This window comes from Phyllostomus discolor, chromosome 15 (genome assembly GCF_004126475.2).
Source record: "Phyllostomus discolor isolate MPI-MPIP mPhyDis1 chromosome 15, mPhyDis1.pri.v3, whole genome shotgun sequence".
Taxonomy (NCBI): domain Eukaryota; kingdom Metazoa; phylum Chordata; class Mammalia; order Chiroptera; family Phyllostomidae; genus Phyllostomus; species Phyllostomus discolor.
Window position 1 is genome coordinate 20,443,500 of NC_040917.2, and position 26,365 is coordinate 20,469,864.

Below are 26,365 nucleotides of genomic sequence, written 5' to 3' on the forward strand. Positions count from 1 at the left end.
GTGTCTTAATTAACTAATAATTTTTGCAAGTAGAAGTACAAAAGCATAATTATCTAAGTGTTCAACTCTGTTGATCTGCATATTTGTTAGCTACCACATAAAACAGTTTGCATGTGTGTGTCCTACCATTGAAATAATGACGCCAGTCTTGGGAGTGTATTTCTTAAAGTGTGTTAATAGATGCTGCATACAAAGGACTCTCGTTAAGTAAGACTGAAAAACCCTGGGTTAAAGAAAATGGAAGAGTTGTGTTTCTGCGGGAGGCCCAGGGTCCTGGAACAGGACGACATGTGCCCCAGCCACCGGATACGCTGGGCTCCGTGTCCTGACCTCTGCTCGCCCCTCCGCCGGCCAACATTCCACAGGGGGAGCATCTCAGGGCACTAACGTTTGGGGAGACACATTTGGGAAGGCTGTTTAGAGCTGTCTTAACAATTCGTTGGTCTGACTTTCTTCTTTTACTAGTTACTCCCTTCTGCAGTGAGCACACGGACGGGACAATAAAAAGGCCTATGTTTTTATTTTTGTTTTTATCCCTTGGTGCCCCCCGGCCTCCCCCCCCACACACACACGATAGTCTTTCTGGCAGCTTATAGTAAACATGCATACCTCTTCTCTCCCCGCCCCCCCCCCCCCCCCGCTGTTCCAGGCGTGCTGACAGGCTTGCTACCCTTCACGAGCTACGCGGTAACCCTAACCGCCTGCACTCTGGCCGGCTGTACTGAGAGCTCACAGGCATTGAACATCTCTACTCCACAAGAAGGTAAAGTAATTTCAAAGGTCTTGACTTCCACATTTCAGTCATGAATAATAAAATAGGAGAAGAGCTAAATGCTGCAAGGCCATTTGCTGGAAAACCCCAACCTAATTTGATGACAAAGTGCATCGCCAGGCCATAATTGCTCCATTTTTGGGGGGTGTGCGAAAATGAATCAAACTCCATACCCTTTAATGACATGCATCTTTAATAGCTGTAATGCAGATTAATGGGCTTTTTAATTGCTGTTACATTGTTCATGCAAGAGCCTTGTCATTAATATGGAGCATCTGAAAGATTAATGAAAGCTTCCTCATTTTACTATGGCTCAGAAGTAAATCTAGAGACAGTCTGACTAAAAAGAATTGATTGTATGGCTCAGTATGAAATTGAGAACCAAACGGTTGATTTCCATGGTCTCTTTTAACTGCTAAACACCAGCACGGACAACAATTATTTCAATATGATGGAACCTCCAAACGCCAATTGAGGCCTTATTAATCACTGCTCAGTTCCTTCCGACTTCCATCCCACTTTCGTCGTACTTGGAACTCACACGCTGTCGGCACGAATTAGTGCTGCGGGAAGCATATGCTAAGGAGGCAGCGAGAAAGGGAAGGCATTTCGGCACTCCCAAGTGGAGGCTGCGCCCAGGCATCGGAATGCATCCCTCGAAGGGGCAACAGCTCCCAAGATGTTGGGAGCCTCCTTCCTTCCGATCTCCCCCTCCCCGGTGAGAGGAAGTGCGTGTTTCTTTCACCGTCCAGTTGTAGAATCATTTAGGGGCCTCCGAACTTGATCTTGGGGGGGAAAGAGTCAGTCTCTCTCTTTTGCAGTACCCATCCACCCTCTTTCCCCCTTCTCCTGAGCCCTTCTTCCCAGTCATCTAGCAGGGCCACGTGCACAGAAGGTGTGCAGGAGAAAGGCAATGCCCACATTGGCGACATTGTGATGAAATAAAGGAGTTGGTGAAATCCTCCCTGTCACCCTTTATTCTTCCCGCTTTGCACCTGACTGCACCAGCCCCTCCTCACCTGGACTGCACTGGCGGTGACCCATTGTCCACGTTGGCTCAGGGTTCTCTCTGTCTAATCTCCTGAGAAGAGCTGTTTTTCTTGACGTGCCATTGCTTCTGCCGGGGCGCATGATGAGCACCCCTTCACAAGCACCGCCACCAGCTTCAGGGCGGGACAAGTTGTCCTCTGTCCCATGAGTTCCACTGTGTCCCCTCCTCCATCCTCTGCTCAGGCTTTGCCTGGTACCTCTCGGCCATACCCCTGAGAGTTTTCTACTCGTCCATTCTCATTCATTTCCCTTCCGGTGATTAAGGAATTTCCCATTTCTGGATTTTCTTTAAATGTATTGCCAATGCTGCAAACAATACGTATGTGTAGGATCAACTTTTTAAAGCTGTTAGTTATTCTGACTCCAATTCGTGGACCATTCCAGAAACTGAACAGACCCCTTTATTAAAAAAAAAAAACAAAAAACACAAAACTTGCACACAGTGTAGTTTCTGTGAACAATTAATTAAATTGCTTCTTTCTGGCTATTTCTATTGTCATGTATACTCTTTATATCTTCTACAAACCATTCTCGCCAGCGTTGCCCATCTTAGACCAAAGCTGCAGGAGGGCAGGGGCTCCCTCCGTTTAATCTGCTTCCGCCGGCGCGGCCCCGAGTGGAGATTACGGGCTAATGACACTGGTGATGGAGGGACGTGTCAGTCAGGTGGACACCGTCAGACCTTCCCATCCATCACTGATGCAAATTCTCAAGTTCCGGACAGTTATTTAGTGCTGTTCCGAAAGCAATTACTGACAAGCTGCCCGAGAATCAGGAGCATTTCCATGCCTGGGATTTCAGGTTTATTCCATGATTTATTGGTTTGCGTCTGAAAAGTTTCAATTAGAAAAGTAAACTAAAATTAGACTCCGTAAATCTTTTTTTTTTCCCTCCCACAGCGCCACAAGAGCTTCAGCCACCAGTAGCCCAGTCCCTTCCCGATTCTCTGCTAGTCTCCTGGGATCCGCCCAAAAAGGCGAACGGCATTATAACGCGGTACTCTCTGTATATGGATGGCACGCTGATCTATTCAGGCAGCGGAGAGAACTACACAGTCACAGGTGAGACTTCCACAGGTATCAGTGAGTAATTACGGAACATGTATAATTACATACACTTGCAAACTACAGCATGCGTGTGCATGTATTTCAGACAGTAACTGATAGTTACCTGAGAACTGGCCTGAGAGCGTGGCCTTAAAATTTGGGGTTAATTATTTATGTCTCCTGTGAAGCCAAAGAAATTCCATGACTTTCATGGTTATGTTACATTTCTGGTGAAGCCAAAGCTGACCAAACAATGGGCCAGTGCTCCTGCTGCTCCCCCTCCCCTCCCCCCTAGGCTGTCCTGCTGGGCGTTCTCGGCTGGAGACCAGGCACACCCCGCCCAGGTCCTGCCGCTGATTTGCCTTCCCTCGGGGCCAGAGGGGGCCTTGGGGCTGCAGCAGCACGGAGGGCTCAGCCTAAGACGCCTCTGCTCCACCTGGTCACAGGACTGAAGCTGGGACCCTCGCAGTCCCCAGACATGCACCTGAGTCAGTGACGTCACTTAAGACAATTCCCCTGTCACGTGTGGTAACTCCTTGAAAGTCCACAAGAATGTGGGCTCTTCTCAAGACTCAGAAGTTGGAATCAGTGATCTCTGAATTTTAGAGCATTTGAGAAGGAACTTAGTAGAGATGCCCAGCTCATAGCATAAAGTGTGAGGACACTTAAGGAAAATCAGTCATTGAAACCTTGTGAGACACAAGAGGCTTCTATTGTGTTATGTTGTCTGGCGTTGAAAACCACACACAATAGGGAGCCCCTTAAAGGGGAGCCCCCAAAACTCATAGAAATGAGATGGTGTGACAGGTCAGATGCCAACCAACCACAAACTAACTAGCATGCACTAACCCCCCTTTTATCTTTCCCTCCTAGTGTTACAGAGCAACGGGGGGCGGGGGGGCCTGGGACGATATACTATTACCCAAAGGAAGCCCCCAGGTTCGTTAATGCACCGCCAGAGGAAAGACATGACATCTCTCAGTGCCAGAGATTTGTGAAAAGGAAATGTTTATTTAATGCTGTATAAATTTAAAGTAGTGACCTAATGTCGTCATCAAAATCCCAAAGTCCCTGAAAACACACACAAACATACAGTCCTTCCTTCCCCCTTTGCCCAGTCTGGGGTACTGTATCTCAGAAAAAGAAATAGAAATCCGTGGCTCAGGCAGCCCCCAGTTCTTCCCAGTAATCCATCTCGACTGGTAGGCCTCCCTCAGTTCCTGCCACCATCAGCTGTGTCGCCGGGATCTCTCCTGAAGCCGGGTTGTGGTTCTCCCTTCTAAAGATGCAGGGGTCCCCACTCTGGCAAAGCCACATGGTTCTCTCTCTGCGCAATGGCCATGGGAGTCCCCACTCAGCCAAAACCATGTGGTTCTCCTGGAACAATGGCTGCAGGAGTCTCCACTCTGCCAAAGCTGCATGATTCTCCCTCCAATGGCTGCGAGGAGGGGGGTCGCCACTCTGCCAAAGCCCCATGGTGATTCTCTTACATGTCCACAGCCGTGTGGTCCTCCCCTGCAATGGCTGCCGTGTCTGGGTTTAAATCCCCTCACCAATCTTCCTCTGTAGCCCCATTTCCGACTCCTCCCACACTCAGTTACACCTGCCAGTACTCTCGAAGCCTTCCAGCTTTCCTGGGCTGCCATTGTGAATCTGGGCAGGTGTGGCCCCATGTTGTGGAGACAATCTTCTCCAAGTTCCCACACAGGTGCTGTAACTCGGGCAACCTGCACCCCCAGTTACATCTTGGTGGAGAAGTTACTTGCATTCTCCTGGCTCAGAGCATGGCCACAGCTATTTAACATATCTATGCAACCAGTTAAAGGTTATAGATATGTTAAGTGACCACACCTGAAGTTAGCTGCAAAGCTGTTGCTGTGCAAAACAGCTCTGCATGTTCCTGCTCCATGTGTCCCTTCCCCCAACTCACACCTGTGGGGGGAAGGGGTGAGGACATCCTATACATCTTTCTAATACTGCCTGGACACCTGGAGTTCTGGACCCCATTCCAAATCCTTATTTGGGGTCCCGCTCTTGGCTGCACCCTGTTACAATCCCTCCTTTCAGATATACACCCACTTTATAATCTTACAAAGGACAATGGACGAAGGTCTCATCTTCTTGTAACTACTTCAGCTGGAAATGGGTGTCGTCCTAACTACCCTTGGGTCAGGGGTGCGCTGAAAGGGGGAGGGGCGGGGTGCACCCCAGAGGAGAAGTCCTTCCTGCAAGGGGAAGGACCTGACAGGATCCTGGTCAGCTGGCTGTCACCAGGAAGTCTCAGGCTTGGTGTCCAAAGGCTGGTGTTACTGGACCCTTGGCATCCTGGTCTCATTCTGGAGGTGACAGGTTTGGAAAGAATTGGAAGGACAATTACGTCCTACCCACTGAACGACAAAGGCAGGGACTTAAGTAAAGAATGGCTTGCCAGGAGGAAGGTGTACAAGGCACGCTACACCTATCCAAAACTCTTGTGGCCCCTTATGCTTGACTCGGGCTGAGGGGACTACTATTAGGATTTCCCTCCTTTCAGATATCTGGGCCCTTTCCGTCCGAGCCATCAAGACAGAAGTGGGAAAATCATTTCCAAGTTAAGCCCACAGACCGCCCAAACCCTTCACCAACCCAACCACTTAGTTCAGACAAACCACTGAGTCTCAGGTGGCGATGATGAAGATGGGCTCCTTAAATGAGGCCTGTATTGCAACCAACCACTCTGGTAATGAAGTCATAGGCACACACCCTATGAAAACAGAAGAACACACAGGTTAAATCAAGCAACAATCCCCAAACCAGTCTCTGTGCCTGTGAGACTGTCTTTTGGGAAGACATTCAGTTGCAAGGTCCTTCCTGCAATGACGTTTAGCAATTGCAATTTCACAGGTCCTCCATACCTGTAAACTGTACATCTTTGGTGATATTACAAACCCAGTTTCAACTTTCAAATGAAAACAAACTTTCAAGACAGTTAGCTGCGCCATTCTGATGTCCAGTATTGCGCATTGTGATTTTCCTCAAACCACAATTTATCTCCTTAAGATCACCCTCACTTATTAAAGGGACTACTTGGAGTCCCGCTTTTAATTTGACTGTTCATTTGCATAAACACACCAAGAGCAGCCTGGATCACTTATGATTCTTTAAGTCCACTTTGCTGGAACTCACACAGGGAACCTTTAGATTGACTTCTCAGTCCGCCCCCTCCCCCCACCTTGGGGCACAGAAGCAGAGCCACACATCCGCCATCTGGCTTCGCCTGTACCAGTTGTTTCAACTCAACTCCTTGAGGCTTCCATTGTGCTTGCAGGTTCCTTTTTGGCCATCTTTCAGGAAGCAACCTTCGTCCCTTCCCTGGAAAGACTGCCATGAACCGCACAGCCAATCAAAGTACTAGCCTTTTCTTGTGGGCTTACACTTGCTTTGCAAGTCAATCCCAGTTCCTCAGGGCTTTCTGGTAAGGACCAGAACTCATATATGCCTCCTCCAGGCATGACATTCCAGTCAAAGTCCTGGTTAACAAAACACTATTAATGACTGGTTTTATTGGATTTATGCAAAGAAACCTTATGTCATCACTCACTCCTTCAGAATCCCAAATTCTGGAGGGATCAGGTGGGGAGAAAAATACAAAGTATGAAGGAAAATCCTTTTCCTTCTGATATCCACCGGACTTCTCAAAACTTTCCTATATAGTATGAAGCTTCAATCTTCCCTGGAATCCTTAATTTCCTGTTCAGAGCAGATACAGAGGAAAATCCAAAACACAGAGTTCAGAACAATACACAGGTAGAGGCATTCCCTTGCACCAATGCATCCATTGATGCCTCGCAGAGACATGCCCCTTTGCCTCTGGCTGAAGCACTCATCAGCCCCAAATGACCGACCCTGGGTCCTGAGTGGCAAATGTATTCTCCGCAACTGGTTACAGGTGACCTTTCCTGGGTCTTACAGGTGATCTTTCTTAGGTCTTCAAATATAGAAGGTTTCTGATCAGAAGCAAAACCAATGTGAGACATTTGCTCTTTTCCCACGAAACCAGGAAACAGGTAGTTGAGATTTCCTCTACTCCAGGTTTAAAACTTTCACATCCTTTATACATAATTCTACTCATCCAGATTTAACCATCAATCTATTTTAACCCTGGCTCCTTTCCCACACTGGGAAGGACTATACTTACACTCAGTACTTAAACTCAGCATCTGGCAGCCGAAAGTCCCCAGCACTACAAGTACCTTCCACTAAAAGTCCCTAGATTTGCAGGGACATCCTGCAGCTTTCTGAAGCTCAGACCTTGCAAACACCCTATATATCAGATGGTCACCTTTGGACCTCAGTTCATGACCTTCAGAACCAGAGCCATCCTTATGAGAACCCGTTGCACAGAGAGCCTGACTGGTGCAGGGCCCACAGAGCAGCCACACACAGCCCGTAATCTGAAGAGAACCCTTAGCCACCACCTTGCCCAGTTCCAAGATGGCAGCGCCCATGCACACTGAGTCATCCAAGATGGCAGCGCCCAGGCACGCTGAGTCATCCAAGATGGCGGTGCCCATGCACGATCCACCCTCCACGGTGGGGCACTCACGTGGCTCATCCTCCATTTTACCCAAAATGGCGGCGCACCCCCATGGCTCGCTGTCCGATCCCCACCATACCTGCAGGCTCGGCTTACAGAGCCGAGGGGTTTGCTTCCTCCCCACACCTGAGGACAGGTCCCCTTAGTGCCACCTGGAATCACCGAAACGGTAAGTGGGCAGACGGGGGCCACCTGGGAGCAGCACGCTAACCAACCGTTACCCACAGCTCCATTGTTCCAAACGGCGTTCAGAAACCAGTTTCCAACCAGAACACTTTCCGTCTCTGCTCCCTCCCTGTTTTGTTTCCTTTTCACCTTTCCAGGAGAAGCGCAGAGAAATTCCCGAGACGGGGAAAACTCCCAAGTCTCACTCTCTCGCACCTGAGGGGTCGGTCTGCCACGGGCAATGATCGTCCCATCTGGGTCACCAAAAACTGTTACAGAACAACAAAGGGAGGCCAAGAGCAATATACTATTACCCAAAGGAAGCCCCCAGGTTCGTTAACCCGCCACCAGAGGAAAGACGTCTCTCAATGCCAGAGATTCGTGAAAAGGAAAGGAAATGTTTATTTAATGCTGTACAGACTTAAAGGAGTGACCTAATGTCCTCATCAAAATCCCAAAGTCCCTGAAAACATCCACAGACACACACAGTCCTTGCTTCCCCCTGTGCCCAGTCCAGGGTACCGTGTCTCAGGAAAGGAAACAGAAGTCCGTGGCTCAGGCAGCCCCCGGTTCTTCCCAGTAATCCGTCTCGGCTGGTCGGCCTCCCGTGGTTCCCAGCACCATCAGCTGTGTCACCGGGATCTCTGCTAAAGCTGGGTGGTGGTTCCCCCTTCTAAAGCTGCAGGGGTCCCCACTCTGGCAAAGCCATGAGGTTCTCCCTCCCAGGGCTGTGGGAGTCCCCACTCAGCCAAAACCGTGTGGTTCTCCCAGAACAATGGCTGCGAGGAGGGGGAGTCCCCACTCAGCCGAAACCGTGTGGTTCTCCCAGAACAATGGCTGCGAGGAGGGGGAGTTGCCACTCTGCCAAAGCCCCATGGTGATTCTCTTACATGTCCACAGCTTCCTAGTCCTCCCCTGCAATGGCTGCCGTGTCTGGGTTTAAATCCCCTCACCAATCTTCCTCTGCAGCCTCATTTCCGACTCCTCCCACAATTGGCTACACCTGCCAGCACTCTCTTATCCTTCCAGCTTTACTGGGTTGCCATCCTGAGTCTGGGCAGGTGTGTCCCATGGCATGGAGCCAATCTTCTCCAAGTTCCCACACAGGTGCTGTAACTCGGGGGACTTGCTCCCCTGTTACGTCTTGGTGGGGAAGTTACTTCCATTCCCCAGGTCCAGAGCATGGCCACAGCCATTTAACATATCTATGCAACCAGTTAAATGTTATAGGTATGTTAAGTGATCACACCTGAGGTTAGCTGCAAAGCTGTTGCTATGCAAGACAGTTCTCAATGGCCCTGCTCCATGTGTCCCTTCCCCCAACCCACACTTGTGGGGGTGGAGGAGGTGAGGACATCCTAATATTTCCTGGACACCTTGAGTTCTGATACCATTCCAAATCCCTATTTGGAGCCCCGCTCTTGGCTGCGCCCTGTTATACTAGCTCCAGTCCAGATCCCTGCCCCTTTGTGTCTGTGTTGCCGAGTCAGCAACAATATATTCCTATGGTGTATATATAACATAATATATAGTAATAACATTTGTATGTTAAGTGTATAGTTATATATTTCATAGTATTTTATCTAGTGTCTTTGGCTGTCAGGTGAGACATCATTGACCAAATATTGACTGATTTAAAAATACTGAGGGCCAGAGATATTAAATTCTCCAGGAAGGGTCTCCACCAGTTAGAGGAGGAGCAGCATACGTTGTTTGTGTATTCACTCCTTCCCGTCAACACCAGGGATGAGGCCGTAGCAGGGACTCAGTTGGACATTGCCCCCCCTTTCTTGGGGCTCGTGGTTTCATGGGGCCACGCACAGATGCTGCTGGACAGGGATACAGCATCTGCCCAACTGCACTCTCAGGGTTTACAGTTTTGTGTCCTGTCTAGTCTGAGACCCTTCAAACGACTAGAGCAGTTGCTTTTATATTGTATCCATTGTGGTTGGATAGAATTCTGTAATGCTGCTTGTACAGGGCGCATATTGTCCTCGCCCCCATTTTGCAAACGAGGACATTGAGGCATCCAAAGATTAAGGAACTTTCTCAAGGTCATGTAGCCTGTAAAGGGTAGACTTGGATACCAACTCAAACGTTCTGGCTTTGGTGACGTGGGTGTGGCCTTCAACAGGCCACTTAACATCTCTGAGACTTAGTTTCTAAGACTTGAAAATGGAGGTAACTACAATTTTCAAGATTTTCAAAAGACCTAGAGCTGTATATAAAACACCTAGCATGTTCTTAGCCCTTAGTAAAAAGAACAATAATTATTTCCTGTTGAATGCAGAGTTTATGCGAGAAACTAAAGGAACAGATTAATTGTGCCCTGACAATATCTGAAGGCATTATTTTAACTAGAAATTGTAGACCACAGAAATTACTTTAGAAGAATGAAAACATAGCATAGAATGAACTTCGTCCGTGCATTAATCATTAATACACAAGGCGTGTCTTCAGGGCTTACATACAGTATCATGTGTGTGGCTGGTATGGCCACTTCCTCTGAGAAGGCTTTGCTGACTGCCAGGTATGAGTTAGGTACCCCCTGTGTGTACACTGAACGTCTTCAAGCCTGCCTCTTTTGGTTCGCATGGTCTTGAATAAGGCGGCCTGTTTCCTTTTCAGTTTTCCCTGCTAAATCATAAGGGTCACCCGGAGGCAGCCATGCCTGTCTTGTTCATGACTGCAAGTCCAGGGCCCATCACAGAGTGGGAACAGAAGAAACAGTGTTGGATACATGAACCAATGAAGTCAGGTGACTGCTAGGAACAAAAAAAAGAAGCTCCTAAAGGGGAGTTGGTGGGAACAGCAGCAGGGCGAGAAAGAAAAGGCAACAAAGAAAAGATTGTGAAGAAGGTAGCCACTGGAGAATAGAAACTGGGATCCCTTGCTGGGGAGACCCCAGTCTGATGCAGTGCACAGGCTGGTGGCACAGCCGATGGCAGACCTCAACCTGTGGGCCTTGAATGTTTCCAAAATGTGCAGAATGCCATGAGGGGACACTGTGCAAAGCCACAAAAAGGGCAATGTGGGAGGAGAAGAGGCCAGAATTCACACTGGTTTCTAGTACTACATACAAAACGGTACTGAGTCTGTATCTTGTTTGAGTCATCAAAAGAATCATGTGGCTACAGTATCTGCCATGAAAGGTCATGGCTAATATGACCACAGTGGATTAGTACAAATACTAAGTAAAGACAGTGGAAAGTTTTCATACTGCTCACAGCCATCTTCTTAGGCACAATGGGAATAGGTTCTTTAGTGGTTTTCCTTCTTTTGTGAGTTTTTAGAGATTATGTCTCCTAATCACTCAGGGTTTTTTTTTTTTTTCTCTATAGCCCTCTTGGCTTCTCACAAGCAACTGTATTTCTTATCGCTCTCATCCTCAGTTGGCTAAAGACACCAAGCAAGTTGAGACCGCCATGTTGGTCACTAAGGAGAGAAACAAAGCCACGGACATTACTGTGGGGTTCAAAGTTACACATGGTGGTTCTGACGTTGCAGTTAGTAAACCTGGGGGCCAAGGAGGTCAAGCAATTCTGCTCAGGACCTAGAGAAACTTAAGTGGACCTGGGTCTGTTTGGCCCCAAGGTGCATATTTTAATCTTGATACATTCTCCTTACTGAACGCACATTATTTTATCTTTCCCAATAGCAACTCTGAAAGGGAGGCAGGAGGCTGATTGCAGACCATGGAGCCCCTGTATTAATCTTCTAGGGCCACCGTAACAAAAGAACACATACAGGGTGGCTCCCACTAAGGACATTTTTTCCTCACAGTTCTGGAGACAAGAACTCTGAGATCAAGGTGTTGACAGGTTGGGTGTCTCCTGAGGCCTCTCTTCTCAGCTTGCAGACAGTTGCCTTCCCACCGTGTCCTCAGGTGGCCTTTCTTCTGGCACACACCGCCGGTGTGTCTTCTTCTCATAACGACACCGGTCCTGTTGGATTAGGGCTCTACCCTTATGACCTCACTTAACCTTAACCATCTCTCTAAAAGCCCTACCTCTACCCAGAGTCACACTGGACTTGGAGGCTTCAAACATGTAGGTTTTGGGGAACACAAGTCCGGTATGCCTGTGATACGTACTAAATCCAGGTCCTGTGTGTCTTCAAAGCGCCCTTGGTCACCAGGAACAACAGGGGAGGCAGACTGGGAAAGGGACTCTGTCAGGATCGGCCAGGGGAGAGCTGGTGCAGGACGGGGCCCCGGCCCGGGGGACAGGCTGCAGCCTCTGCAGACACGTTGAACCTGTGCCATGTTTCATTACAGCACAGTCAGTAATGCTCTCAGCTCCCATGGTTGTCTTTGTGTCAGGACATGTGTGACCTACTGTCTTCTCCACGCGCAATGGCCTGTGGGTTGAACTTCCGGACAGGAGGGCTGATGCCATGGGTGATAGGGACAGTTTGGGGGCCTGGAAGGTGGACTTGGGCAGGGCAGAAATGTCGGTTCACAGAAAGATTAAATGGAAAACACAGTCTATGAGATTAGCAGAAAAATGGTAATATTTTTAATTATAAAAGGTAATAAATGCTTGTTGAAGATCATTTACATCATACAGATATTGAATACCTAATCATCCTACCATACAGATGGAAACTATTAATACTTGATGTTCCTTCTAGTAGTTTCTTCATTCTTAACCAAGTGAGCCATCGTACTCCAATATGAGTACTCGCTCCTTTTTATGACTATATCCTGCATCATTAAGCATCTTTCTAAAAATGTTTTGAAATATTGTTAATGATAGCATCATATTCAGTTTTATGAAAGTACACTAATGCATTAGATCCCTTAAATGATTCAAAAGTTTCTAATTTATCTCTGTTAAACATGTTGTGATAAATATTGTTGTACATATATCTTTGCTTGTGAGATTCCTGAAAGAGCAACAGTTAATCAAAGGCAGTGAACTTTTAAAGAATAATTGATACACATTTTTGCATTGTTTCCTAGGAAAGTTCATCAGCAGCGAATGTGATATTCTTACATTCTTGATCATTCTACCAGTGGAAATTTATTTTTATTTGCATGTTTAACTACTAGTTACACTGAATACTTTTCTGCATGATTATTAGCCATTTATATTTTACCTTAATTTATCTGATCATAGCCTTGATGAGCAAAAACTTAATGAAGGGAGGAATCATTTGAAAACTTCTTCACGAGCTACATTTCATCTCCTGCTTTGCCTGTTGTTCCCATCACAATCATCTGCACTATTTAAAATTCTTTGCCTTCTACACTATGAAACCTTCCCTAATAACTTGGCTCATGGTCCCCTCCTCAATGTTCAAAGGACCAACATCCTTTCTCTTACTCCGACTTCATCTATTTGTAGCTTCCTTTTCCGTGTCTCGTGGAGAGCCCACATCCTTCCGGTACATGTTGAAAGTGGTCCTTGCCTCCATGGTGGACCTGGGTGAGGGTAAATGCAGGTCACTGCAGAAGCCACCGGGCATCTAGGTCGTGTGAAGCTTTTTCTTCTTTCTCTCCGATACGAAGCATTGAAAGTCAAAGGCATTGCGGCACCTTGAGTTAGTGCAACATATATTTAAAAATGCATACAGTTCAGATTTTCTGCCTCGCACAGGCCATAAGCTAGTAGCGTGGTGGGTCAGTCATGACACTGAAAAATGAATCCAGTTAGAGAGCCTCCCGAAGGCTGTTGATGTTCGCTATAATAAATAGCACACACTTTAAGTCAAACTTTTTCATTCTGTATTCAAAGGTAATGGATTTTTCGTAACCATAGTAACCTCGGTGTATTTCTGGATAAATACATGAGGTATATACATTCTAGTTTTATTTTTGAATATAAACTACCACATTATGTATTACTAATAATATGAAAAATAGGATGTAGGTTAGTATAATGACAGCTTAAACTAGTATGCATTTTTCTTCTGCAAAAAATAAATATTTATCAAAAGTATAGGTTCAATTAATTTTTCCCCAGTTTTGTGGTATTCTGGTGGTGCCATTTATCTTTTTTTGCAAGATCTCCATTAATCTCTTATTTCTGTCCCATAACAGATTTTTAAGAATTTTGAAGTGAAAACAATTGCCTTAAAGCTTATGATTAAAAACATTATCGAAAGATTGAAGGACCTATATTGATATCACTAGCAGAGCTATTGTGGGCCACTTAAGATATGTGTATACAGGATGTTAATAAATAGGTAGAAAAAAATAACCTTTTGTCTGTTCAAGATACTGGGATTGCTTCAAAGTTCAGGCTAGATAGCATTCTGATTGATGACGACTATCCAAACTGTAGCCAACCAGATCATTCTCATTTAAATGAGCACCCTAGCAGAAACTAGCAATCTTTAAGAAGTTTGTGGGATGTTTCAGAGACAGTTACAGTGTCTTTAGAAACGAGGATAGCAAGGTAAGGGCAATTGTGGAAGTATTCCATGAGCCTGGCAAGGAGGTTTCTATGAGGCATACGGACTGATAAAGTTCCAGTTGGTGTTGTGATCCCTCTGACAGTTTTTTTTTTTTAACTAAACACCTTGTTTTTGGTTAGCCCAACCTAAGATGTGACTACTTGCAACCAGTAGAACCCCAGTGTGCAGGAGAAGGTCAGTAGGGACTCTAATGAAAACACACACACAGATCTGACACCAAACCGGAGCGGAGGTGTATTTTTCAGGTGCGTCATTTAATCCACAGCAGTCTGTGTTAACGATGGAATCAGAGCGCCCAACTTGACTTCAGCACCACGGAGAGCATCTTCCCATGGAGGCTCGCCCAGCGCCTGTGTAAGAAGTGCATGTGTGAATGCGTGTGTGTGTGTGTGTGTGTGTAAGAAATATGGAGACTGAGCGAAGGGAAGGAGAGGGGGAAAGAAGATAAACTTCCCTTAAAGTCAGATAGGCAATAAGTGTATCTTTCAACAACCCAAAGTGGTAAAGCCTGTTTTTGTCTTATTTGCCAAGGTCAAACCGAATCACCTATAAACAGTGAAATGGAAATGTTCATCCTGAGCCTTCAAAACACTTAAGTCTTATGATGAGAAGTTTATTGTAGAAGAAGCTATATTGCCAATGGCACAATAAAACAACATTTAAAGGTTAGGAACTTCTAACCGGGCATTATGAGGAAGCTTATCAACCCTCCACAAATTTGAGCTAAATTATATTCATTCATACTGATAGGTTCCACAAGATCCTTCCTTAGCAAATTAAAGCCTCACTTTAACCTTGATAGTTCCTTTAATTTTGGAGGTTTGAGTACCACCACGCAGTGCATCTAAATTACTCCTCTTACACGAAGCGATGTTCCTGCAGGGAATAGCGTTGGCATGCTTGCGCTCCGTTCTGTGAGGCCGAGTATTAATAAGGCAGAATACGTGAGGGTTTTCAGGGAAGGCAGTGATTTCATCTATGAGTCACTGTGCCTCTCTACTGCGAACTAAGTCATACTGTGCCCTTCTATGTCATAGAGATAGAGCATTAAATTATACAAAGTCTGAGGAACCTTGAGGAGACAAGGGGAAAAGCCTGAACTACGAAGAGAAGCGCAAGCCTTCTGAAGCCAAGTTACCAAATTTGTGACCAGACTGGAGAAGAATTGGTCGGGGGCTAGCTGTGTACCAGATCCTTGGGTTGATAAACAGTGTGGCTGCATCATTCTAGAAAGGCATGCCCGCTTAGTAGCAAAGGGCCAAGTAAAATGAAACACTTTGTATAGGGTGCATAAATATCAGTTGTGCTTAACTATAAACACTATAACCAAGTGTCATTCCTGCTCTAAGGTGCTTCTGCTGTGCACCAGGATGTAGAGAAATTACATATGTGTAACTTATCCATTAAGATCTGCACCCAAACATTACCTGTGATCTGTTAACCTAATTGATGAATATCACTCTCTTAAATGGTAGGAGAGGACACTACGTTTGAAGGGATGTCAGAGGAGAAAGGGAATAACGTCCCTTTTAGAAATATGGTGGAGTTAAATCCTGAAAAAAGGTAAAATGTACCCTTTTATGGAGAGCTTTGCAAATAGAGGCCTCTGGCTCTTTTGAGCATTTTGAGAGCAGCCATTGCCTTTCATTTATTTTTTAAAACTTCTTAGTTGAGTTATAAATTCATTCTGAAAAGTGAACATCTCTTAAATAGGCAGCCTGGCAACTCACACATGGAACACATTTGTGGGAACAGCACCCACATCAAGGGACAGAACAGTACCGGCCTCCCAGGGGCCCCCTGTTCCGTCTCTCAAGTCCTGCTTCCTGGCTTGGGCTACTGCTTTCCTGGTTATGGATTCACTTTGCTGTGCTTGCACTCAATGTGCATAGAACCACGTAGTTTGTTGTCTTTCCTCGCTGGCTGCTTCTGCAGGGTGTGGGCGGGAGCGGGAGCCGGGGAAACACCTCCATGTCCCGAGCCCTCTGACCTCCAGGAACTTGCTCTCCCGCTTCTCAGGTCGGCGTCCCCGCCTCCCAGGGAGTCACTGGAGTGTTTGCAAAGTGAACCACCTTCCTCTTAAGTCCAACTATCTTCAATTCGAAAATAATTATATAAAGGCTTTCTCTATGAAATGACCACTCAGTATATAACCTCACTGGCCTGTGTACACCAGTAAAAATATAGAAGTCTGAATATCCAATAATGGAACATCGTGTGTGCAGCCACGATAGATGCTGAGGCTGTAGAGGGATATTTCACAACGTGGAAAGATGTTAAAAACAAATATTTGAAGCCCTGGCTGGCGTAGCTCAGTGGATTGAGCGTGTGCTGTGAACCAAAGCATCACAGGTTCAATTCCCAGTCAGGGCACATGCCTGGGTTGCAAGCCACGGCCCCCAGCAACCGCACATTGATGTTTCTCTCTCTCTCTTTCTCCCTCCCTTCCCTCTCTAAAAATAAATAAATAAAATCTTTAAAAAATCTTTAAAAACAACAACAACAAATATTTATATAAACAACATGTAAAACACGAGTCTGTTTTAGTCAAATGTGCGTGTGTATCTGTGTGTGCACATACGTGAATGTGTTTATATGCACATATGACACACCAGTGCTACCAGCGATTGTCTCCCAGTACTGGCCTCCTAGTGTTCCATTTTTTCCCTGCCAGGAAGTCTTTTTATCTTTTAAATTCTCTATACTTTGGGTTTTAGTAAGCAGAAGTTTTACAGTATGTTTCCCAATTTTAATATAGATGATAAAACTGATATAAGGAATGACTATTTTAGGAATCCGATGATGGCATTTAGCCATTAATACTTTTAGTTTCCCCTGGTTTTTACCTTGATCTTGAATCGGGTTGCCCACCTCCCTCATTTCCTTCCAGCCAGGCTCACCTGTGGTTTCTCCATACCTGCAGTGTTGTGCACCGCCAACGAAACACTGCACATGCTTGGTGATATGCCTCAATGTCCACTTCTTCCTTCCATCCTTCCTTCCTTCCAATGTTCATAGACCCTTTTATATTATGTCCTACACATTTGTCCCTTGAATATATTCTGTCTTGCAATATTAATGTATTTCAAGGGGGTAAATCTTGATTGAACGCATGAATGTAAGTGCATTGAGTACAGTGACCATGTGCTTTATCTTTATTATCTTTGTGGTATGTGATATAGGAATAAGGACCCGACTGGTCTCTCACATGCTCTTACTGGAATGAGTTGGAATGGATTGAATTAAATTGAGGAAACACTGAGAATTAGTGAATTAATATTGTACAGTAAATGACAACAAATACCAATGCATAATTCAGAAGTAATTAATATGCAAAATGTGGTAAACAGTTTTAATGAGGTAGGATGTTCCTGTAGCTTCTTAGGATTTTTCATTTCATTATCCAATAGGTAGCAGTATTTTCTGTGGTTGTTAATTACTTGTATTAGGTTGCTTGGGCTGCCGTAACAAAGTTCCACAAGCTGGGGGGATTAAACAAGAGAAAGTTGTCTCCTGTTCCAGAGGCCAGGACTCCCCCCTCAGTGTGCTGGAGGGGTGGGCTGTGGGGAAGGGCCCGTCTCATGCCACTTTCCTCACTTCTGCTGGCAACCTCTGGTGTTCGCTGGCTTGTGGCCACATGGTCCCATCAGCCTCTGCTTCCCTGTTCATGTGGCTTTCTCCTTGTGAGCTGCGTGCATCCAAACTCACCCTTTCTGTAAGGACACATGTTGTATTGGGTGAGGGCCCACCCCAAGGACGTGATCTTAACAAATTACAACTGTGAGAGCCTACTTTCCAATAAGGTCACTTTCCGAGGTGCTGGGGGCTGGTATTTCAATATATGCATCTTGGGGAGACACAATTCAACCTATAACTCTGTATATTTGATGCTGTGATTAATTGCGTTCTAAAACTTCCCCCAAATACCTAAAACCATTAGAGAAGACAAGGCATTTTTGATATTAAACCTTTTTCAGAACTGTTGTTTGCCAATATCTTCTCCCAGTTGGTTGGTTGCCTGTTTGCTGTGTCGGCAGTTTCTTTTGCTGGGCAGAAGCTCTGTAGTTTGCCACAGTCTCACCCATCTATGTTTGCCCTTCCTCCCCTCGCCTTTGGGGCCATATTCGTAAAGTCCTCTCTAAGACTAGGGTGAATAAGTTTAGTGCCTATGTTTTCTTCTATGTAACTTATTGTTTCCGGTCTTATATCTAGGTCTTTGTTTCACTTTGAGTTGTTTTTTTGTACATGGGCACCAAGAGTGGTCCATGGCTCCCTCCATCCCAGCAAAGCGGAACCTCTCATGCATCTGATGCCCTCTGTGCTTTGCGTCTCTCTGACGTCCCCGCCTACCATCTGCAGAATCTGGTTTTGAAGGGCTCCTAATTAGATTGGGCACGCATCAGCCTCATCTCCTTTTTCATGTGAGGTCAGACGGTCGTGGGAGTGTTATCTGGAGGCATGGTCACAGGGTCCGCCCACCCCCAAAGGGGAGGGGTTTGTGCAAGGGGGAGAGTTGCTGGGAGCCGTTTCTAGAAGGGTTCCCGCAGCAGGTTCCGGGCACAGAATCTCCCAGGTATGACTCGGCCAAGCCTTGCCTTCCTGGCAAAATGGAAATGACAGTGTCTACTTCAGAGACACCGTGTGGGAATCAAGGGTGACGATGCATGTAAAATGGTTAGCATAGCACTCACAACTTTTGCATTAAAACAGCAGATAGTCAACACACACAGGCGTTAGTTGTAGAAATAATGCAGTCAGTGTTGAACAGTAAGGAGATGCCTCCAAAAATGAAGACTTAGAGCTATTGTGTCACCCAGCAACTCTGCATCTGTGTGTCCACCTGAAAAATGTGAAAACATCTATTTGGTGTACCATCCGTCATAAAGATTGTTAATTTAAAAAAATCCCCTTCAGGCATATCTCTAAATTAAATATTTAATTTAATTCAAGAAATATTTGTTAGGCAGCTACTATGTACTTGTCACTACATCAGAGTTTGGGAGTTATGTATAAGATTCAGATATTGCCGTTGGCCCTCAAATCTTTTCCAGTTGGATTGCTTAGAAAGAAACAGATACAACTAAATTTAATGCTGTCCAGTCAGTGGTAATTTCTGTAACAGGTGTGAGAACAGAGAAGAGGTAACTAGCCTGGAAGAGAAAGTATCCCCAAGGAAGTGAATTTGCAGGCGTTAAGAGTTTCAGACTCTACAGCAGGCAGCCTAAGGCCCGGGGTGGCATCGCCAAGGGCACGTGGCTGTGAATGTGCTTCCCATGAGAATGCCGTGGTCACAGTTTCATGTGAGCTAGCACCCTGGGTCAGTGGTCCAGAGCAGTGAGAAATAAGGCAGGGGGCACATTATCCAGGGGGCTACAGGTGTGATCAGGTGTTTGCACATTGTTCTGAGGCAAAGAAGAACCATGGAAGGATTTTTAGAATTGAGGTGGCTTGAGCTAATCATTGTATTGGAAAACAAATGATTGACATGTGGCTACTTTGAAATAGTCACTAAGGCACCCACATGGCTGTTGCCACTGTTCCTTGGGTGGAAGGACAGGGAGGTTGGAACTGTAAATGCAGGAAGGTGATTGGACTTAACAGTACAGATGGCGGAAGGATGGGAGAGGAGAGCGTTAGGTTTGTTTGTTAACAGCTCTGTTGTATTACATTTCTGTGCATCAGTCAATGTAAAATAAAATCTACTTATTTTAAATCCTTTTAAATGGTGTTTAAATATTTCCCAATGACACAGTCTGCTAAAGTATTTACCCTTGGTGCAGATTTCCATTAACCTTGTTGCAGATACTAAGCCTAAAACTGTGTTTTTTGGAGAGGCCTCGCTTATGGAGTAGCCTGGTGACCTCACTGTAAACCCACACCTGGATACCCTTTGTCTTTCTATCCGATTTGGAAAATTCAGCAAACTGTAGGAGAATGCCTCTATTAACAGAACTTACATTCTCAGATTATTAGGTTGTCCTTTCTCCAAAAATAAAGGCAGAGAGCGATGAAAACCTCTGCTGCTGTAACTGGTGTAGCGAAGTACTCAGTATGCACACTCCAGGGATATTCAGAGAATTTGGTCGTATTTAACACGTAAGAAGGAAAAAGGGGCAAAGATCACATTCAAAGTACTCTTTCCACACATCTAAATTTTGTCGATGTTTTTTATTGTTTTCAGTGAGTCTGCATAAATCCTTCAGTCACCTAAATGGTAAAAATGTATATTTCCATAAATTATTTCCAAAACAGTATCTCTGTGTCACAGATACAAAAATTACATTAAAAAGAAGGAATGCTCAGGGATGCTCAGGTCGTTTCTTTTAGTAAAGATTTGGCTCAGTAATGAAGCTGGAACAAAATGTTATTTTCTCCATTCACCCAAGTACTGTAGCTATCTTAACTTGTAAAACGCCTTTTATAATATATTTGTTTTTTTCCCATGAAAAACTTTGAATGGTTCAGAAACAATGGTTATTGTTCATTTTGGGTTTTACAAAGTAAATATATTCAATGGTCGTGTTTCAATAGCAAGTGTTAAAAATCCAACTATTTTATCTTCAGATTATTTAAAATGGGATCCATTCTCTGTTTTAACTTGTGGGCTTCCTCCATGAACTGGATGGAGAATACAGTGAGCACCCGCTCTGAATTCGCGCCCTTCTGGCTGGGAAACTCCCCAGCTCCAGGTCAGAAGATACTGAGGGAGAACACTGATTGGTCCATCTTGGACCATATGCACAGCTTTGGGGTAAAAGAGGCAGGATGTGGGTTCTGGAAGAAGAAAGAGTAGAAAGAAAAATATAGCCCCTGAAGGAGTTACTATGAGCTACAGTGCTAACCCAATGCAGCTCATGTGTTAGATTTACAAATATTAGAACCTTACTTCCGATAAAGCCTCAGCCTTACATGAGTGTTTTTATGAGCACAGTTTATAAATCTATTTCCTTGGAAGTCCCCCAACTCTGCTGTCTACCTGGGTCCTTCCTTTTGAGAATGCCCATGAAATTTTATCTGTTTTCTAAAAATTGCATCTCTAGTTTGTTGATTTTTTTTCTCCCATTTTTGAAACACTTGAATCTGTCAGGGTAGGGCTTCCTCCCCAGAGTAAGAAACACAGTTTTAGAATGTTCCTCCACTATTTTTGTATTGCCAGAAGTCCATTCATTTCTTGATTCTTATCATCTGCATTAACCCATGATTTCAGAGCCTTCCTAATATTGTTAGTGATACATTATACCCATGGTATCAGCTTTGTAGCTAAAGTCTAAATAACTTAAATGTCCTATCTCTATTCATTTGTGTTTATTCAACATACATATTCAAAAATGCCACCTACTATACTTTCTAGGCACAGATTTCTAAAGATAGCATGATAAACCTCATGAACCGTTAACTCCTAAGTTATAACTTCACAGCTGGTTTAAACCTAGTAGCTGCATAACATTAATAAAAGCAACCAAAAAAAACAGTAATAAATAAACCTTCTCAAACATTTGTAGACTTTTACATTTTATTGTGCTTAAGATTGTTCCAAAGTTACTGATTTTTTGGCCATATATAAACATCTGTAATATGATATATTTAATATAATATAATTTAATATAGATGAAAATGTCTCATGAATATCCATAGAAGACTAGTTAAATAATTTATGGCCAATAATTAATATTGCACTGGAATAATATGTGGACCCTGGAATATTACGTGGTGACTTACCACAGCAAGCAGATCTTCCCTCATAGCGTGGCAACCTTAAGTATATTGTGAAGAAATGGTACAAAAAAGTATATTCTATACTCCGGTGACACTTGTGTATTTGGTAATATACTTAGACTATTTCTAGAGGCACACATAAACATTTAATAAAAGCTAACCTCCTGGAAGGGAACAGGATAATTGGAAAACCAGGGTAAACAGAGACTTAATTTTCATGTAAGCTCTTTAGAATCTTTTAGATTTTTGGATGGTTTGTACATATTAATGTGTTACACATTCAAAGTCAAGAATAATAAAAGTGTAAAAATAAAATTATTCCAAAATGGTAAATTGTAAACTAAAGACACTTAGAAAAACGTAGCTTAACGTCCCCCAGTCCCCGCCCCCCAGAGACAATCACTAATTACATTTTGGCTTGCGCATTTCTTCTCTTCTGACTTTTGTTGTGGTTGTCGATGCGCAGACACACACATACAATTTGGGTCCGTCTATTTTACGACCTTTACCACTTCATAATAGGGATGGCACTACCGACTCACTAAATTATTTTCTAAATCTTGCTTTAAGTGGCTGCATGATATTTTAAAATATTTCACAATATATTTAAGCAAATCACTACAATATTTGGGTTATTGGCAATTTTTCTCTATTATAAGGTGCAGTACAATTTCAACATCCTTTTATATAATATTTGTGTGTATACATTTCTAATTCTTTCAAATTCCCCAAATATTTTTGTGCTATTTGCAGTGATATAGTCTTCCTGTTTTTTTAAATATTTTTAATATATATTAAACATGCTTACCATTTCCATCGAACATGTATTACCTATTTTTGTCATTTGTATTTTTTTTACTTTGTTTATGGTGGTTTTTAAATTAGGTCATTTTGCTTAAACTTTTAGTCAAATCTACAATACTTTCATCATTTTTTCCTTAGGTAGAAAATCTTAGATTTTTCTCACCCCCAAGAACATAAATATTTTGATTTTTTAATAACTTACTCTTTCAAAAATATTTTCACATGTACCAGCTCCTATGAGCCTTTAAATTACACAGTTAAACAATAAAACAGTTAATTCTATTTTCATTTGGTAGATTAAAAAAATAGAGATCCAGAAAATTTAATTGATTTGCCTGTATTCATGAGGTCAGTTAACGCTGTCTCTCAGACTAGAATTTTGGTGCTCTAATAATTTTCTGACTCCCAACTCACAAATCTCAACTAGAGACGTTTAAAAAATTATGGGAAATTCCATGACATTCTCATATTCAGCGGTGTCAAAATATTAATACAACATTGATATCCTCAGTGCCTCATCAATGCATTGTTAAAGACAACATGTCAATGAAAGTATCTCGTTCAAGTGCTAGCTTTAATTGTTTAAGTTGAGAGCAAGCCTACCGATTTCCCATGGGAACTAGCATCGTGCCCTCGCCTGTTGAGGAGATGAAGCAGGAAGCAACAGCGCTGCAGAGGGTGGTGTCGAGAAGAAGGAGGAGCCATTTCTCCAAAGTCGGCAGTGAACAGTTACGCCTGCAAGCCAGGATTTTATGACTTCCTGCTGCTATGTGGCCTGCCTTCCTCGTTTCAATTAATCATGGCCATGAAGGAACAGTGTCTCCTCCTCTTCATCCACTCACAGAAATGGTAGTTTGCTAGAGCTGCCACGAAAAAGAAAACATCAGCTGGGGTGGCTGGAGTAACAGGAATTTATTTTCTCACAGTCTCGGAGGCTAGAAGTTCAGGATCAAGGTGTCAGCAAGATGGGTTTCTCCTGAGGCTTCTCTCCGTGACTTGCAGATGGCCACCTTCTGGCTGTGTCCGCACATGTCTTCCTTCTCTGATGCGCATCCCTGGTGTCTCTCTTCGTGAGTCCAACTCCCCTGTACTTAGAATGTCAAACTGGATTAGGACCCACACTAACGGCCCCATTTCAACTTCATCACCTCTTCAAAAACCCTATCTCCAAGTACAGTCGCACTCTGAGGCGCTGGGGTTCAACACATGGATTTTGTAGGGATGTAGTTCAGCCTTGGCAGTAGGTATCCTTTGCAATGATTATACACAGCTGTGTACCCAGGTAGTAAAAATGAAACACCTTATTTGTTTGTTCCTCTGAGGCAATAATGCTTAAAGAATATTAGCACCACATATAATTCAAGAATGCTGATTTGTGGTTCTTTCATTCATTAACTTACACACACCCCCATTATTCATATACCTTTATTATGAATTCTGAGGCTGGAGCAATGTACTGACATCTGAGGCCTAACCTGGTGCTGTAGGACATGTGTGGTCTTCCATTTTCCTCTGTGTGTTCCCACCTCTCACGTCACTGAGCATCTTCTGCCAGAATGCTTGGTCGACTTGGTTGTCTTCTCCGCTAGGCTGTGAGACTGTGAGTAGGCTGGTAGGCACTGTATCTTTCATATTCTTTCTTTAAAAATTGTTCTATTACTGTTGTCCCAGTTTCTCTCATTGTTCTCCCCTGCTCTGCCCACCCCCAACTCCCGTAGTCTGTCCTCACCCTGTCGTCCATGTCCATGGGTCACTGATACCTGTTCTTTGACTAGACCCTTTCCCCTTTTTCCTCCCTTAACTCCTTCCATCCTTCCCTCTGCTCACTGTTAGTCTGTTCCTTGTTTCCATGCCTCTGGTTTTATTTTGCTCATTTGTTTGTTTTGTCCGTTAGGGTTCTCTTACTCTACCCTGAAGACCGGGAGAGGCACGTGCACACAGTAGGAAAACAATAGAGATTGTTTTCAAAGTGAAGGACTGAAGGAATCATTTTTTTCATTCATGAGAAAACTAAGCATTGTGTGGAGAACGTGCCAGAAAACCAACTGGTATTCAGAAGGAAGTTCAGGACTGAGGAGTTTGTCTGGGGCTGACAGCCAGATCCAAGTTGATTGGTGACAGAGAAGTGGCATGTGCCCCAGTGCTTGACTTCCACTGGGCAAATACTGCTTCCTGCTTCTCCACGTTGTACAACTACACAGGCTACGGCAAGACTCATAAGCACTTAATTCGTGCAAAACCTGTGAGAGGTGCCGTCCATCCCATGTCTACAAATACGACTCATTATATTCAAGTTTGCAAAAATGGATCAATTGTTTTAACATTTATAGAAGTGATATAATTAAATTCTCCGTAATCACCACCAAAATACTGGTACATATTTAAACATAAAATAGTTGCTTTACCACGAGTGAGAAACTTCAGATGAGTGTTAGTGAATGACTTAGGGTGTAGACAAGGCCTTCCTGCCTATTGATTTAAAAATGTCATTCCCCTGTCCACTGCACTTCCCAGCTGCACTCAAACCTAGAATGGTAGAAAAAGAATTTGAGTCTAAAATTTAAAAAAAAATTCCAATAGAGTGTAGGGAAGTTTGTTTCCTATATCCTAACTTTTAAAGGCTATTTTGCAAAGACGATATACTTGTATTGCCCTCTCTCCATTTTTTCTACCCTATGGTGGAAATATATATCAGTCCAGCAACTCCGAGGGAAATAGTACCAAATTTGCAAATATTTGAATATCTATTTCATGTGGGAAGATTAGAAAGTCACTTTCTGCCACTTGTGTAGCTCTATTATGCAAAAATCAAGATGATACAGGCCATAAATTCTATTAGGTTAGAACTCTGGTTGTCAAAAAGACTATATAGATAATATTAAAAGATTTCCCTCTCACTGAATCACTACTATAAAGATCAGCTTGGTTTCGAAAATATAAATCAAATGAATGTTTTCCATAAAGCTACATACCTGTAGTGTAAACTGAACTTCTGCAAACTTTTGAGCATACATTTCTCAAATTCAGCATCTATAGAAACCCTGAAAATGTGAGCATTTGGGGAGCTCATAGTAAAATATTAATGCTAATACATTATCTTCAATTTCACATCTATAAGTAGTTTGGTGCTAACATCCTCCTCGTAATTTGTTGTTAATCAGTGAAATTTGAGCTCCTCCATAAATTCGTTCTTTTTATCAGTAGTGGTTCAGTCCCCATCATAGGAGATACGCTATAATTTGTAATTTGGCACAACTATTCTTCTCAAATCACTTACCATTTTATATCATAAGCAATACGAGTTAAAGTGTCTTGGAATCATGCTTACATACTAAATATCTACACCAGGTAAAGCACAGTGCCTCTCATGTTTGGAAGGCATAACCCAGAGCAGTGTTCAATCCAAAAGACCCATTTGAAACCACCTTGTCCACACTTTGTTATCTGCTACCTAGCAGCATATAAAATCCATAGCACATGCCCAGCAAATACTTGTGTGGTGAATAAATTAATAAATGGCAAAAAGCTATTTCTGAATGTATACATTAAGTGAAGTAAATACGTTCTTTTTAAATAAGAGTTCAACTGTATGTTTTGGATTTAACTGAAAGAAAATGCCCTAAACTTTAGATAATTACACGACAAAGTATATTTTTAAAGTACATAAGTATTATTCACTGTGTTTATGAGCGTTACTTAGTGAAGCTACATGTAAACAAGAGAATCAGCTTCTGCTGTGTTTGATAATGGTTTAAAATCGTTATCTCTTACCTGTGTAATGCATGGTCCTTTCTAGAACATTTTCATGGCAGCCTT

General features: G+C 43.6%; 1 protein-coding gene across 1 annotated transcript in view; it reads left to right on the forward strand.

The window, feature by feature from the left end:
* USH2A (usherin) overlaps window positions 1–26,365 on the forward strand; it is a 511,215-nt gene that overhangs the window by 234,262 nt on the left and 250,588 nt on the right. Inside the window, exons 31-32 of the mRNA XM_028531335.2 lie at window positions 650–763; window positions 2,722–2,883. Coding sequence (XP_028387136.2) covers window positions 650–763; window positions 2,722–2,883 — 276 coding nt within the window. The remainder of the gene's footprint in view (window positions 1–649; window positions 764–2,721; window positions 2,884–26,365) is intronic.